Source organism: Aythya ferina, assembly GCF_964211825.1.
Source record: "Aythya ferina genome assembly, chromosome: 13".
NCBI lineage: Eukaryota > Metazoa > Chordata > Aves > Anseriformes > Anatidae > Aythya > Aythya ferina.
Genome location: NC_140311.1, coordinates 16,508,914 through 16,525,044, shown reverse-complemented (window position 1 = coordinate 16,525,044; position 16,131 = coordinate 16,508,914). Strand labels below are relative to the sequence as shown.

Sequence of the window (16,131 nt, the reverse complement as noted above, 5' to 3'; positions counted from 1 at the left end):
GCACTACCCTGTTCTTCTTGATCACTGAATCTCCAGAAATCCAGGTGACTTCTGGAAGGCTGAGGAAAAGGAAAGGGTGGTGCTTCGTACGTAGAGGGAGCTGAGAGTTAAGCTTCACCTTTATCATGCTTTTAGGAGGCAGGAGCAGGACAGTAAGAGCCCTTGAGACAAAACCAGCAAGAATGCCCACGCTACACACTTCAGAGCAGCCCAAGGAGCAACACTTGATTGGAAAGGGTCAAAGACCTCAGGTGGCTTGTATGTAAAACTCTTGTGCAAGTCTTTGTGCCCTCCGTGGGCAGGAAAAAACAAAGCCTCAGTTTCATAGAAAACAACACCTGCAAACAGACAGCCTTCGAGCAGGAAGAGGAATCTTAAAAGTCCCAGATCTGCAGCTGGGGTAGGGGGAGCGCTACAGTTCAGGGCCATACTCCTAATCCTATTCAGGACTCTGAAAACTCACAGAACCGTGATAACCACAAAAAGCAGAAGTTTCAGATGAAAGAGCTTTATTTTTACAGCTTTTAAAATGAACTCTGAAAAAAGGTGAGATTTAAAAAGCCATGATCTAAGTTAGAAAAGCAACTTCAAAAAAAAGACGTATCTATTCAGAAGAGAGGAACTACATTCTAGTTTGTGCCAGCTCCTTGGACTTACTATCCAGTAACAGACAACACACGTTTTAAAGCTCTGTTTGGCACAGCTATAAAAGTGCCAATGATATTTGTGGATTATATAAATTCTGATTTGACCTGAAAGTTAGGATACAACATAGATGTGACTCATTCAAAACAAATTTAGAATAACATGATAGTTATTTTACATTACTTTTTAAAATGCCAAGTTTATCTCCTGGATGAAATTGACAGTGAATATTTGCATTTAAAAATCTTAAATTGAGCATCACTTTCAAAACGAGCTGACACATAATTATGTACTTCTGCCATGACAGAAGAAGAAAACCCACAAAATACAATAATGTGGGAAAGAACTGCTCATAGCCAGAGAAGTTATTCAAATCACCAGGAAGTCACACCTGATACTCAAAGCTGCCTGAAGAATAAAAAAGGGAGAGCTCACACTACATCATCATCTCAGCACAAACCAGGGGGGTTTTACTGTACCTGTTTAGACACCTAGCATCTAACCCTAACCTTGACTGTGAGATCTCAGAAGCAAAGAGTACGCTCTTGTCTTTACAAAAAGCAGTTCTACAATTTGGTATTTGGTTGATACTATGTGAGATATATGGATAAACATACCTGTAAATCTAATATCCAAAATATGTTAAAAAAAAAAAATAAGGAAAATTTGCTTGAAACGACTATTTAAACATTATCACCAGTAGCCCAAACACCTCTGTATATCCTCAGGACCTTAGTACAGTCTCCAAAGATTTTTTTATTTATTGTATAGCCTTTCTGTACTTGAATTTGTTGGGGAAAAATGTCTACAGAAAAATAAAAGATAAATTCTTAAATGCAGCAATGAAATGCAACTATAAGAAATTAAGTTATCAACAAAAAGGAGCCCAGAAGGTGGTCTAAAATATGAGCACTTCAGATTTTTATCAAGACCACTGCAGTATTGAGCCTGAACAGCTGTACACCACCCTGTATCTTAGCTGCATCTTAGCTGTCAACACAGCCATTGCATTGGTTTGCCCTTCTCCATACATGCATCATCTTTGTAGAAGTGGTTAAGTGATAAAGTTTACTTCTGAAATATTCAGAATTCTTCTGTGCATGGGTTTTACAGAAATTGTTTCACAGGTGCAAGAGCTAATCCGAGACATAAAAAGAAACCTTTCACAAAGCTGGAGTGTGATGCTGCCTACACAGCAGTGTTTTCACTCTGTAAAAGCACACCTACCTCTACAATGTCATCATCAAACAGCAACCAAAAGCCATGGCTCTTCACAATGGTGATATAATGTCCACGATTTGGACCACTGCCAGGGGAAAAAGAGATTGAAGATTTATTACTCCTGTGCTTACAAAGGCAGGGCTGCTGCTCTCCCACATGATTCTAGCTATTACTGGCAGAATTAGATTTCCCAGCTTTTAATGTTGTCTAATACTACCTAATAACACTGTTGACATTCTTGGGCTTTACCAAATTGCTTGAATTAAAATTTCTATCTTTGCTACCTGCCAAATACAATATATTCAAAATACACTATTCCGTAAACATTTTAGGTAATCATTCATATATTTCAAAACTGAAATTAAAAGCCAGTCACTTCAATCACTGTTTTGTCACATAATCATCACTGAGTATTGCAAACACTGTTAAAAATTTGATTAAGCACTTATCTGAAATACTTTATTTGTACTTCCCCTGTATCCTGAATGCTTACCTTGAAGGGAAGGAACAAGAAAGTGACTTAAATCAAAGAGGGAAGGATCTACAGAGTAAAGGCAGGCACTGTCCTGAAAAGTTGCCAGCTTGGGATAGGAAACTGCATGGGTGGGAAAATATAAACTATTAATCTAACCTCAAGTTCTCAGGGAACAATCCAGGGACACAGTGAAAAAAAAAAAAGAAAAGAAAAGAAAAAAAAAAAAAACATTTTTTTCCCCCATCTTTACTTTCTATTTATGATCTATTTAACCCAAGTAATATCTGGGGCTTTAGCCAAAGGAAATTCTCTAGTCCTTCTAGAATTACTGATATACTTAAACACTATACCTGTCACAGAATGAAACTTCTGCTTATAATGACTCAATTAAAAAATAAAATTAAGGCAAAATATTTAAGGCAAATTCTGAAAACGCAAATATTTAGAAAATGAAGTCCATCCTAAGTCTTTGGTAAGCTTCTAGTGAGAATTAGAACCAGAAGAGTCATCAGGCCCCTAAAAGCCCCATGTAAGGCAACAGGCTTGAGAAGAAAAAGCAAAGCCATTTAATCCATTTAAATGATGTTTTAACAATGTAAAGAAACGGCTATAGATAAATGCAGCTATAGGTATAGCAAATTAATGCCTACAGAAGATGACATCGGATGAGATCTTAAAAGTGGTAAAAACAGGAATAGTACAATTGTACCACAACAAAAATCACCTAGAATTATATAGTGTTGATACTAAATCTGTACAGCATTGATGTGTTGAATATTGTCTTGCTCCTCACAAAGATATTTCCACCATTTGTGTGTGCTGCAGTACTCATTACTTTAAAACTCGCACTTCTAGAAGGCAATCATATTTATTTACTTCCATAACAGCTTTTTTCCTAAATGTGCTTATTTTTACTCCTTGCTTTTAAAAAGCGAATTAAAAAATACAATAGAAATTTTATAAAGTGTAAATTAAAAAAAAACAGCAGTACATAGTTGATGCCACGTGGTGGCACCAGCTTCTAAAAAAAACAAACCTTCAATGGCTTAACCAGAAGCAACCCAGCATCTATAAACTACCATTATTTTTTAAAGCATTTTCCAATATTTGTACTTATCCCACTTTGGCTTCCCTGAAAACCCGGTGGGTTTGTTTGTTGTGTTTGGAAGACTGCTCTTACTCTGCTAAACCTCAAAACAACTTTTCTGATTTGCCAGCATATTTGAGGGCTTGTAAACAAGCAAGCCTTAGACTGTGTAGTCTGAAAACAAAATTTAAAACAGTTAAAAAGTGAAAAAGATCCACAAATAATCTTTTTTTTTTTTTTTTTTTTTAATATATTTGGAAAACTAGCTTGGCATGCTCCCATATTGCCAGCCACTATACTATTACAAAATGCCATATGGATGACAGACTCATTTTAAACTTCAAGGGGATGCATTTAAAGTCCAGAAAGCACAAAGGCGTACCTGCCACAGTGAACAACTACAGCCACAAGGTCATACATTCTGTCAGGATTTGTAGCATCTCCTGAAGTGTTAAAGAGCCGGAGCTCCAAGGGAAAGACTACACGGTAGGAAAGTTTGGTGTATCGATGCAGCTGGTCCATGTATTTGAACCTTTTTAAGTGCAGAGCTAGAATCATGGGCAACTTTTTCACTCTCATTCTGAAACAAAAATGGATTAAACAAAGAAAGAGGTGTTAGCAGATCACCTAAGAACAAAGCTTTGTCCAAAAATAGTCTTAACATGAAGAAGTCTCTCAAAACACATCTAAAATTTTGAGGAAGGCTTTTTTTAAATGCTGCCTTTCCCATATGTATTCTGGTGAGAATGGGCATCATTTCCTCTGAAAGATTAACTACACAACTGACATCTGAATGTAGAACAACAGTTTGAGTTGAAAACATCAATTTTTCATCATATCAATGTGAAGAAAGGGATGGAATAAATCTGGCCGGATATTCCAGCTGCTACCAAGTACAAGGTGAGAAATAAGATTTTTGCACACAGTATTCATAATGAAAGCAGATGGGTGGCTTTGAGCTGATTAATGCTAACTGGGGAAAACATGAATGTCTGGAAACACCAGATATAAGCACTTCTGGGAGGAATACAAAATTAATCTCATTTCTCTCTGATAAGGCTGCCACAAAGTTACCTGGTCCCCCCACTTTTCCTTGCTCCTTTCCCCACCAAACACAGACCAAAACAGTCCTGCATTTTCTTTTTGCTGACTTCACAAGGTGCATTCTCTAACAGCTGCCTGCTTTAGAAGAACTTCTATTAGCTGGAGCATTTTAACCTTACCTTTTCTGTGCTTCCTGTTTACTGCGGCACTGCTCACAATAGTATTTATATTCACTGCATAGAGTTTCAGTATTACTAAACCCTCTGTGGAAATGAAAGTGAGAAAAAAAAAGTCAGCTAGACAGGGATATTCAGTCAGACCACCAGCTAAAAGTTAACTGCTAATAATGATGAAAAAAAAAGCACACACAAGACAAAACCTCTTATTCACATCACTTATATCTCCCAAACACATTTTAGGCCTATTTGTCCCACTCTTGAGCTGTAATATCAATGCTCAGCTAGCAAAATCTGGAAACGATGCCACCAGGTACTAACTGCATACTTTCCACGTAGGAGTCAAACGAGATCGGTAGCACACAGCAACAAGGTAATCGTGTTTTGTTTCCAGACAGCCACTCCATGTGGCAGGCATTAAACATCAAACTGTGGCCATTAGCCACTGACTAGGGAAAGTGGATTATCTTTCAGTTCCTAGCAATTATATATCCGTTATCAGCTTCTAAAAAGCTAGCTGCTATACACAACTTGTAGTATCCTAGCAGCTGATAAGCCTCGGATTTGGCAGCCAGCTACGTGGACCAAATTTCTATCAGCAACAAGAACACCTGCCTCAAACAGCAGGACCAGGCAACTGAAGTGCACTAAAAATATTAAACAGGAATATATTACGAATCCACACATAATATGTTTAGTTTCGTAAAACCTGACTATATTATGTAACAACTTAAAAACCCCATAAAAGAAAGTGAAACCCAGTCTTCCACACCAGCAAGGAATCACCACACTCACTGATTACTAAAAAACACTAAGAAATGAGCAGCAACACCAGTGGAGATGAAATGAACAGCACTCTGAACAGAACATATTTTACCATAAGCTCAAAGCCTTCAACTGTTGCACATAAGAATAAACAAGGCTCTTCCCTCTAACCAAGGGCAGGTTATTTTTTCCATTCACAACTATTTTCATTTACCTTAGACAGTGTGTAATTGATGTATTTTGTTCCACATCAACCGACAGATCCAGAAAGTCCTCATCTTTGCTACTAACCTTGAAAAAAAAAATAAGAAAAAATATTTCATAACAGTTTATAATCTTGCAGATTTCTTTTAACTACTTCTGGAAGGGTGTAATGGTCTCAATGCAAACAGACTACTTTGATTTGAAAAAAAAATACATACACACACACACACACAGGTTCTTTCTTGAAGTAAATTAAAAGTGAAGAAATAATCTGATATACAGCTATAATCCAAAGGGGATTTTTTTTTTCTTTTTTCTTTTAAAAAGAAGCCTTGAGCTTTCAAGACACATTGGCTTACTTCACTGGCAAAACCAAGTTTTTAACCTCTCAGAGTTGGAGAAGCTTTATCTGTATTCTACTCTGCTCTGTAGACCACATACAGTTTTTTGCTGCATTTCTGAGTACAACAGCAACTACTGATAGGAAATGCAGAAACAGTCAGCTGGGTTTTCAATTAAATCCTGGGATGGCTTAGCAGTTAGGAAAACCATCCTTCCATTTGTGGAACAGTCACATTTAGCTTCTAAATTCTTGAGACAGAATCTTATTAATTCCATTTTTAGAGCTTCTATTCACCACATAGCCATAATTTTAGATTTAAAATGCCAAGAGCATTTATTTCAGTTGTAATTACTTCTCTCTTTCTCTCTCCCCATCTGGGTTTTCATTTTTTAGAAATATTAAATCAGACATGGCACATTGCTAACTACTAATTCCTGGTCTGAAGGTAGTGTGGCTCTTCTAACTCTAGACTTTGACACTTCTTTTTACTCTCAAATAGAGTGGCTATGGACAGTCACCACAAAGCACAGACTTTTAGTTCAAGAACCATCAAATTCAGTTAATCCCAGAGTTAAATAAATAGTGAGCAACTCTCATGTAGAAACATAACAAACTATCAATCACTGACACAAGAAATAACACGAAGACAAAAAGGCAGCTCATATCAGCCAGGTGCAGACTGCCTTGATGGAAACAGGTAGGAATAATAGAAAAAATACTATGCTTTTTCTGAGAAACATACCTTAATGAGTATTGGTTTGAACATAGAGGTGATACAGTCATAAAATAGGCTATGCTCCATATTTTAATAGAGAGAGTGCAATTTCATCTACCCTAATAAATGAAAAAGTGTGCTTAGTATTAGGGAAATTGATCCAGAACCTGTGAAAAATCTAAGAGATTTTGTTTTGTTTTAAACGTACAGCCTCACAGTTAAGACATCTGGTTTCATTGGTTAGTGTTCCTTGGAAGATTTCATGGACCCACGTCAGATCAGTCTTTTCCCCTTCTTCACTCTCAATGCTGCCATTCTGGAGCTTGCCATTCTGCTTCTCCTGCTTTTTCTCTTCTTGCAGTAAGTCAGCAATAGTGTTAAGTAGGTAGTTCAGGAATTCATGTGCATCCTGCTGCATATAATTATCAAACAATTCTGGAAAGGAAGAGACAAAAAAAAAGTGAAAAAATAAAGACACTTCATAATATCAAGCTACTATGCTTTCAGGAATCAGTAAGTACCCTACTACACGACCCCACAAATTATTTGGGGTTACACTGTAAAGAGTCTTTAAAGAATTGGGCTTTGTTGTCGTAGCAGAGGATGTTAGGTTACCCTCACCTATTCCTCTGGTTGCATGAAACAGATAGAAAGCTGAAAAGTAACATGAAATAAATTTAGTTTGAGCATTTCCTAGAACTGAAGAACAACAACTACTGTTGTTTTGCTTTCCTTTGGGGAAGAAAAGGAATAAAGAAACTCAGATGGATTGCCTTGGGCCATTAGCTCATTAAGTCCAGCATCAAGGGGCAAAAAATCCCCTACTAGTAAGCTTATCTTTTCAAGTTCAAGCAGGGAGGATAAATCAACACACAGAACCTCTCCTCACAAACCAGCCCTGGGAAATAACCACCAGTTCTCATCATAACAACTTTATTGTACCACAAATGTAAGAAAGCAGGATAAGGGTGGTTAAGGCTCCCTACAGACTTTAACTTTGACCGACTCAGTGAGGTCTGTTTAATCACGACAAATTCTAGCAGTGACCTGAAGCATGCTGACTTGCAACAGACTTCTACAGAACACGGTGCCAATATGGAGTAACTGGAGTACTGAGGCTTGTGTAAGCTCTCTGTATTTGTTTCTGTGCTTGCTCAGATCAAGGATACCCAGATAATCCTCTTATGACACAGCACAGTTAATTCTGATATAATCTCTTGCTATGCTAGAGGTGGCAAAATTCATACCGCAAAGTGGAGTTCAAAAGTATTCCAGAAATCTGCTACAACCTGACAATTTGGACTCACTTAAAAAGGAAACTGCTCCCATTTTTATATGCTTAGGTATTCAATGCTTAAGTCTACATAAAGAATTTATTTATTCATTTACCATTTTCTTTCCTCAATCGGGAAATAAATTTCTTGGGTGGGATGACTCCCACCTTCTTCTTTTGCGTAGCAATACTGTTGAAGAGATCAGAGAGGCATGTCAGGAGGCTTTCCTTCTTTCGAGGCTGCACTTTGTATGCCAAAACTTTTTCCCGAAATGGACGACAAAAATAAAGTGCCTGTAAGACTGAGTTGCAGTAGCAGGTATTGCCGAACTGGTCAAAACAGAACAAAAGGAAAACAAACATTTTTGTGTTAGGTCTGTTAAAAAGTAATAAAAGAAAAGAGGTTACTCAAAGAATGTCACATACTGAAAATGGACAAGTTGCCTGTCAGGGGTCATTTACTGGGGAGCTACTGGTAGGCATGTTCTGAAAGACTCATCCATACATCATCACGACTGGAAGTAGCAGTAAAATGAAGAAAATGGTCACAGTGATACTGGGCACCAAAAAAAAAAAAAAAAAGCAGGAATGCACTGATGGAAAAAAGCCAATTGAGGGCTCATCATAAAAATCAGACCTTCTGGAGACAGCATATTATTAAGCCTGGTAGGGAAGATCCTGGTGTTACCCATCAGGAGAGGTGCCAATGGTACAGCAGCACAGAGAGTAAACACCAAAAGGCAGAGACGGCATCCCCGCATCTCAGCTGTGTTACAGCAACGAGAGCTCAACGCGTGAATTCACGCTTCTGATTTGCCTGTGTCGCATATGCAGATTACTTTTTGGAGATGGTTAGCAAGGTATGTCTAAAGTATTTCCTGTTTACAAGGAAATATGAAAAGTATATGATGCAGGCAAATTCAAGGAGCAGCTGTTTTACATCTGCCCTATCTGAAGGCAGCGTCAGTTTAGAGAAAGGAGGACAGCGATAATGGCTTCCATAGGCAGTGTTCCACATTGCTTAACAAGGAGAAACAAACTGAGATATTAGCATGTCATCTAGAAGAAATACAGCATTTTTTCGAGTTGTTTCTTTGCAATTTATTGTGCAATTATGTTCTACAGTGCTGTCATTTCACAAAAGGGAAACAATTTTTGGTTTGCCAGTCCCAAAATATTCTGGCAGTCAGATTCTGCAGCCCAAGAGCATTGAGAGCAAAATATTAAAATGAACAAAACGAGCACACAAAACCGACTGCAGAATACTGATGATTTTATTATGTACTACTCAGATTATGGCCACTACTGTTCACCAGAATTCAGTGTAATTAATGTAGCACAACGACTGCAAGTTTGCTGACTGAGTGAAACAGAAAATTAAGTTTTAATTCACACTGCTCAAAAGGCTACACCATTACACATACATTAACAATAATTTATACCATATGCAAACATGGAACAACAGTTAAAACTGTTATTGACACGAGGAAAACAAATATATAAGCTGAACAAACATACATTAGAATGGAACCCAACTCATGCATATGAATGACTTTTAAATCAAACACACAAACAAACATCACACTAACTAAATCTGCATACAATACAAAACAGGCAGGGAAACTACCACAAGCCTGACTAGATACCTCATCTGGAAACAGTAATATATTTGTCCATAATAATTACAGAAAAAGAGAGAGAAGAAAGTAGAAGGTAATCACCTTAAGAAACTGGGAGGTCATGGTGCACCTTACCTCCAAAAAGTTTACAAACACGTAGCTAGTGAGATTTCAGGAGTGTCAAAGAACATGAAGTTAACTGGTTACATGTGTACTGCTTTGATGCTGCCCATACAGTAAAAGAAATATTAGAATCAAACTCCATGGAGGAGTTAAAGAGTCCAAATGCTACCCAAGTAGCCTTAGAAACTGCAGACAGTCAGAACAAGATGCTTTCCAGTAGCCAAAGCTATGTGGTGAAAAATTCACTTAACGGCATGCTTCAGGTTTAAAAAAATCTTGTATAACATACTCCTACTAGTAGCAAACAAAGCAAGCTGAAACACAACTTCTACACAACAACATAACACTTCTCTTCCTACAGTCAGAGGATGGAGCCTGCTGGAGTTCAAGAAGCATTTGGACAGCGCTCTTGGACACGTGGTCTGGTTTCTGAGTGGTCCTGTGTGGAGCCAGGAGTTGGACTCGATGATCTTTGTGGCTCCCTTCCAACTCAGGATATTCTACGACTACGATTCAATCACTCTTACCTGCTGGTGTTTTAGGTATTTTACAGCATGCCAAGTACATTACAGAAAGGCCATGTGATGCGTTTTATTTAAGAAATTCTGACTTCTAAAATGCTAGAATAAAATTCTTCCAGCTTTAAGCAATTCAGTGCCTTGGGAAACTTCTGAACAACTCTATTATTGATCTACTCTTCTCTGTATTAGAGACAGCTCTCCAAAAATAAACAGTATTACATATCAGTGTTAAAATTTTAACTTAAATCAGTCTGCGTTTAGAAGAACAATGTAGTCAGTTCCAACCACCACCATAGTTTTGCTAGAAATTCTGCCCCAAAAAAAGAAGAGGGTTGTAGCCATCCCATCCATCTTCAAAAGAAAGCCAAAAGAGAAGATGGCATGGCAGCTCTCTATATTCAGGCTGCTGAATATTTCTAGTCCTACAGTATTATGCAAAGATCAGATACTCCATTTGTGCATATGAAGTCTACTGTGACCTAAAATACAAAGGAAAAATAACCACAAACATCTGGTATTTAAAGCATAAAGGAAATTCAAAGGCTCATTTTAAGACAAGAAACTTTTTAGAATGAAAACTGAGATGAAATTCTAGAACTAAAACAACATATGAGATGAAATTCTAGAACTAAAACAATGTTCCATCCTGCTCACACTTATTTCAACGTTACACAAAATCCCTTTCAGTAGCAGCTGTCAGAAGGAAGAGTTGGAGCCTTCCCCCATACACTTTGCAGCGGTGTTAGCAGTTGTCCGACTGCAGGCGAGCTGGTTCAGCTCCCTGATCCGCAGAGGAAACTACAAAACAATTTTTGGAAAGCCTTCATTGTCCATGGTTTCAACACCTGGTTCTATTTGCAGTGCAACTACGTATTTACTAGCACCAAAGTCATGAAACTGCACTCCTTAAAGTGCTCCAATTAATTTCACATCATGAAAGAACTAGAAATAGCTTAGGAAAAAAATCTCTCCAAAACAACAAGCGTGAGAACGATCATCCCTAAGAAACCGACTGCAAGAAATGGAGCACAACAGCATTAGTCATATTTTGTCCTTCTGAACAGAGAATGGATGCGGGCATAATAGCTGTGGTTATTTTTAGAATGCTGTTTTCCCTCTTCACACTGCTCATCACTCTGCTATTTATGTTACGATTGGAGATGCCTTCCATTTTCTCATTATGGTGCAAACCTCAGAAGCTCTGGAACGGCCATTAACACCATACTTAAGGAGTATAACTCAATGTGTTTAGATGTCTTGGTGTCTGAGAACATAAACTGCCAGAGGCCCACACAGAAGGCAACTAAATGAGTTTCTGATGAGCTGCAGCAAATAATGCTTTAGTAGCTATGCTAACCTTGCTCTGTGCGTCTAAAGATGATCGTCTCTGTTTTCAATGAGATGTACCAGCGGTACATAGATGAGCAGCAAACAGAAGTACACTTGGGGTTCTAGTGAGCTTTGCCAGAACTATTTTCACACCATGGGTACGATGCCACAGAACCTCCTGCTATTAAGCAGCTTCCTACATTCATTGTAAAAGATGTCACAGGCCCAACAGCTGCCTTTCTCCTCCAGAAGCACTGGCAAGATCAACACCAGTTCTCTCCACAGTTAATTTAGGTAGAAAAGTCCTCCTGCTCAGCAGATCCTAATGAGGTCAGATGTACACAAGCTGATAGAAGAGATAAAGCTTTTTAGAAGGACTCATTGTTACACAAGGCTGTCAAAAAATAAAAGAGCAGTGTTACTACATGTGAGAAGATTACTGGCCAAGTAAATATCATTCATCTGGCTATGTACTTGCTTAGAAGAACTGCCACAAATCCCACATGAGCAGGATGCTTTAGAAAAGTAACATTTAAAAACCTCAGGAATCCCACACACCGCAGTATCAGCATAACATCAAACCTCTCTTCTCGAGATGGAGAGAATACAAACAACATACACACTGTAATGACCTTTCTAGCTCAGTACTAAGATTTTATAATTAGAAATGTACCAGGTAGAAAAAATACTCTCACTGATCAATATTTATAATACATGTTTTTCTGTTTTTAAGACACAATTTATATCTTGGTTAACAACGAGGCACTGCAGGCTGTCGTGTCTGTGCAGAGTCCCCCTTTACATCAGAAGGGCTCAAAATAAAGTTCTAACAGAAGCCTGTTAAATTCCAAATTACGATGCAAATTAAAAAAAATAGCACTTAAAGCATAGAGCATGCACTTACATTGACCAAGCCGAAGTAATGCTCATTCACAGGGAACTGTTCAGGACCAATCTCTTTCTCCAAAGCAGAGGCATTGGCGCCCTGCAAAGAAACAATATGTTAGAGAAAAAAACAGTAACAAAAAACCCAACAGAACTGACATTACCACCCCAGAAACAAAGAAGCTAGGAAGGAGGTACTTCCATTAAAACTAGCAGCTGGTGTATCCTATGTTCTTGAAAATGAAACCAACACGACGACTTTAATTTATTATTATAAAAGGCACCACACTTTCACTTCAGGATTCTACTTCATCAGCCAGAACTACAGCAGAGCACCATCTGATGTAACAGAAGTTTTTTTTGCATTTGATTTTATTTGAAAATTAACGGCAAGAAAGTTGTTCTCATTTAAGTTTTCCGATTAGTCACACTGTAGAAATGCCAAATTAAACTTAGCCAAGCATGTACTGTAAAAATAAAGAAACTTGTAACACACGCACAGAATTTTTAAGCCTAGAGGACAACAACCATACAGGCTACAAATTGCATGAAAGAAAAAATGTCTGTCTGATGTGGGCTGCACCTTCATGGAAGAACAACAAGACAATTCCCTCATGGAATCTCCTGGGGGCTGCAGGAGGGAGGGAACTGCAGAAATTTTAACTTCCAATGCATGACATACAACTTCACAGCTAATTGTAAATCATTGCTATGTGATCTCGACCTGCATCCATCAGATGCTGTGTGATCATCAGGACTTCTGATGTTACCTTACGGCCACGTTTAAGGTGCCTGAGTAACTAAGACAGGTATTTTTCACCAAATTCTGTTCTAAACATATTTCAACATGCGTTGAATACTTTGTATACTCCAAAGAGTATACTTCTGAGTATCCATTAGATCTTTCAATGCTGCTGCAGTTTTTGAAGGTAAGTGTGGCTGTTGATTATTTGTCTCTATCATACATACAGAATTTAAGTCTTCTTTAAGTCTTCTTTACTGACACTTTCTATCAGAAATACTTTTTTTTGTTCTTCTCTCCCTCCTGATAAGTATTATGGACAGGTGGAGCATGATTAAGATAAGAATGGAAAGAAAAATTTTGTATTTTGTGAGACATTCCTCAAACTCAGCTCATTTGGCAGTGCTTTGGCACCTTTAATTTAAGGAAGCTGAAGCTTGCCATGTATTTCTGGATATATCCTTGAGTCTCCAGCAATATAATGAGGACAGAACTCACCATTATAGAGAGGCCCCCAAAATATCACTCCATATCCATGGGGTTTTAATTATTGCACAGAACAAGAACTAAAGCACACCAACATCCAAGTTTCAAGTTTGTTGATTCAAATTCAAAGTGGTTTATGCATTTCTTCCCATTCCCCCCCCCCCCTTTTTTTTTTTTTTTACTCCACCAACACCTCACAGCTGAGCTCAGTGGGGACTTGGTGCCTCCCCTCACACCCCACTCCATCCTGTCCCCTGATGCTTCCTGATGGTCGCCCACCAGCCCTCAGCTGCTTCCCAACGCATCTGTAGAGCTGCTTAAGGACTCACCATCCTCCAGGGCAGCATCCAAGCACTTTGGATTCTTGACTTCTGTTTTGCACACCCAAATCACTCCACCTGAAGCTTTCTGCAACCAGGGAGCCTACTGCACAGGTGAGCCATATTAAGGCTTAAATTCAAACTCCTCAGAAAAGCACTCAACAATCACAAATTACAGCCCAGCAAAACACAATTCACCTATTCTCCCTGAAGCTAGCAATGGTTTTTAATTGCTATTTCAAAAATTTCCATTAGCATTCTGCTATTAATATAAGCCTCTGGCAAGTAGAGACTGTATTTAGACCATTAAAGACAATATAGGTTGAAAGAAGATAGAAAGAACAAGAAAAAAAAAAATAAGAAAGACAGAAGAACCTGAGAAACAACTCAGTTTAAGATGAAGAAGGGTAATGCTGTAGTCAGATCTCCCACATCAGATTTACTGGAATTACATACATCAAAAAAGACAGAAAACAAGGAAGACTCAAATTCTGGTACTATAAAAACCACACCAAAACATGGGTGCTGATAGATTTACAAGGCAGGCTCCGTGCACGCAGCGATTACACAGGACATTTCTGAGGCATCACTGCCAGTTCAGGCAGCTCCTCTCCTGCTTCCCCACACCCATTCCCTGCTCCCAACTACTTTTTCCTTTCTCCCTCCACTATGTGTCCACCCCGAAAAGAAATAGTAGATTAAAAAATACTAGACCTAAGATTTTTTATCTATCTTTACCTCTACCCTTCCCCTCCTCCCCCCCTCCAAATGTTTACTTCTACCTACTGCCCTAAATTGTGACTTTGGTAAGTTAGCTCTAGGAGTAGATGAAAAATTAAGGTTTCTGTAGTAAATTAAATGCCTAATTTAAAGTCACTCAGTTGCAGAAACTAAATTAACCCAATGTTTAGTCACAGGGTTTCTGAAGGCTCTTGTCAGATGGCATAGAAAATTAGCACACCAAAATCATGTAAACCAAAACAAGGCTCAGGCTAATTGTGCGGGGAATCAAAATCACAAACTACTCAGACAGCATACTGAAGATGTCGATTCACAAATTAAATAATGCATAACATACTGGAGAGGCTCTAGAAAACGTACATGCCTATCATAGCACGATTAAATTACGCCACTGCAAGCTGCAGTGATTACAGCGATGCAGCACGGGAGTGAGCTCCAAGAAAAAAAATCACTACCAGACACCAATCAAGTTCTCTTGGCATTTAAAAGCTCAGCAAGCACTGTAATAAAATGCAGTTAAATGCACGAGTTTAATGCATGAGATCAGAATTGAGTCCTCAATGCTAGGACAAGACCAACACATCCTATAAAAACCCCAAAAGAACAGCCCTGGGACTTCTAGGAGGCCAGTGAAATGCTCTCAAGGAACTGCTGCTCTGGTTTGGGCAGAGAGAAAACTTTTTGTAGGCAGTAGTTCTGAGAGAACACAGACAACACAAACTTGTAGTCAACACAATCACCCCAAAAGAAGCCATCCCCCTAGTCTAACTGCCGTGGTAATACTGATCTACTGCTGTAACCAGACTCAGCGATGCGAATTCAACACTTCCAATGTGGTGGGAGAGGTGACAACTGCAGTTCCAGCAACCTGAAATGAGGATTTGTAATTTTCTAGAAATTACCATGCCTTAAAATGATGTCTCAGAGGTTGGCTGCACTTTGCCAGAGCTCCCCTGTGCTGTTCACACCGCCGCTGGCACAAGTGGCTGAGCCTAGAGAAGGAGCGAGCTCAGCTTGGCACTAAGAGAGAGGGAAAGCTGCCTGGCCCCTCCGAGCTATCAGCACAATAAATGCTGCCAACAGCAGCCAAGAAAACCCCAGCAGCATACAGACGACAAAATGTTTTCTCCTATAGCTGCAGTCACTTCACTTTGTGGATACTGAATCTTAGAAGAGGGAACTTTCCAGGAATAATTGTGCTCACTGATTTCCATCCGAAAAGATGAGGAATACCCATTAAAAAAAAAAAAAAGAAAAAGTCTCATATGCTGAGATTTAAAGAACCAAACAAAGCACAGGGAGTTGTTAATATTCAAGTTTTTCCCCAATTTTCATACCAGCTTGGTGAGGACAGCACACCAGCAGCAGATATGTGTGACATACAGGGAAGGCGGGATGGAGTACAACTCTTATTTAC

At 38.7% G+C, this 16,131-nt stretch overlaps 1 protein-coding gene across 4 annotated transcripts in view; it reads right to left on the bottom strand.

Moving 5' to 3' along the window:
- LOC311443705 (ubiquitin carboxyl-terminal hydrolase 12-like) overlaps positions 1–16,131 on the bottom strand; it is a 30,347-nt gene that overhangs the window by 5,496 nt on the left and 8,720 nt on the right. For 2 of the 4 annotated variants that reach the window (XM_084534056.1, XM_084534058.1), the window contains exons 2-8: positions 12,445–12,525; positions 8,065–8,278; positions 6,884–7,110; positions 5,628–5,704; positions 4,652–4,735; positions 3,811–4,008; positions 1,873–1,951 (exon numbers count right to left, since the gene is read on the bottom strand). In XM_084534056.1, coding sequence (XP_084390182.1) covers positions 1,873–1,951; positions 3,811–4,008; positions 4,652–4,735; positions 5,628–5,704; positions 6,884–7,110; positions 8,065–8,278; positions 12,445–12,525 — 960 coding nt within the window. Of the gene's footprint in view, positions 1–1,872; positions 1,952–3,810; positions 4,009–4,651; positions 4,736–5,627; positions 5,705–6,883; positions 7,111–8,064; positions 8,279–12,444; positions 12,526–13,982; positions 14,081–16,131 lie in introns of those variants that run through there. The other 2 variants (XM_084534057.1, XM_084534059.1) reach the window with 2 other exon arrangements.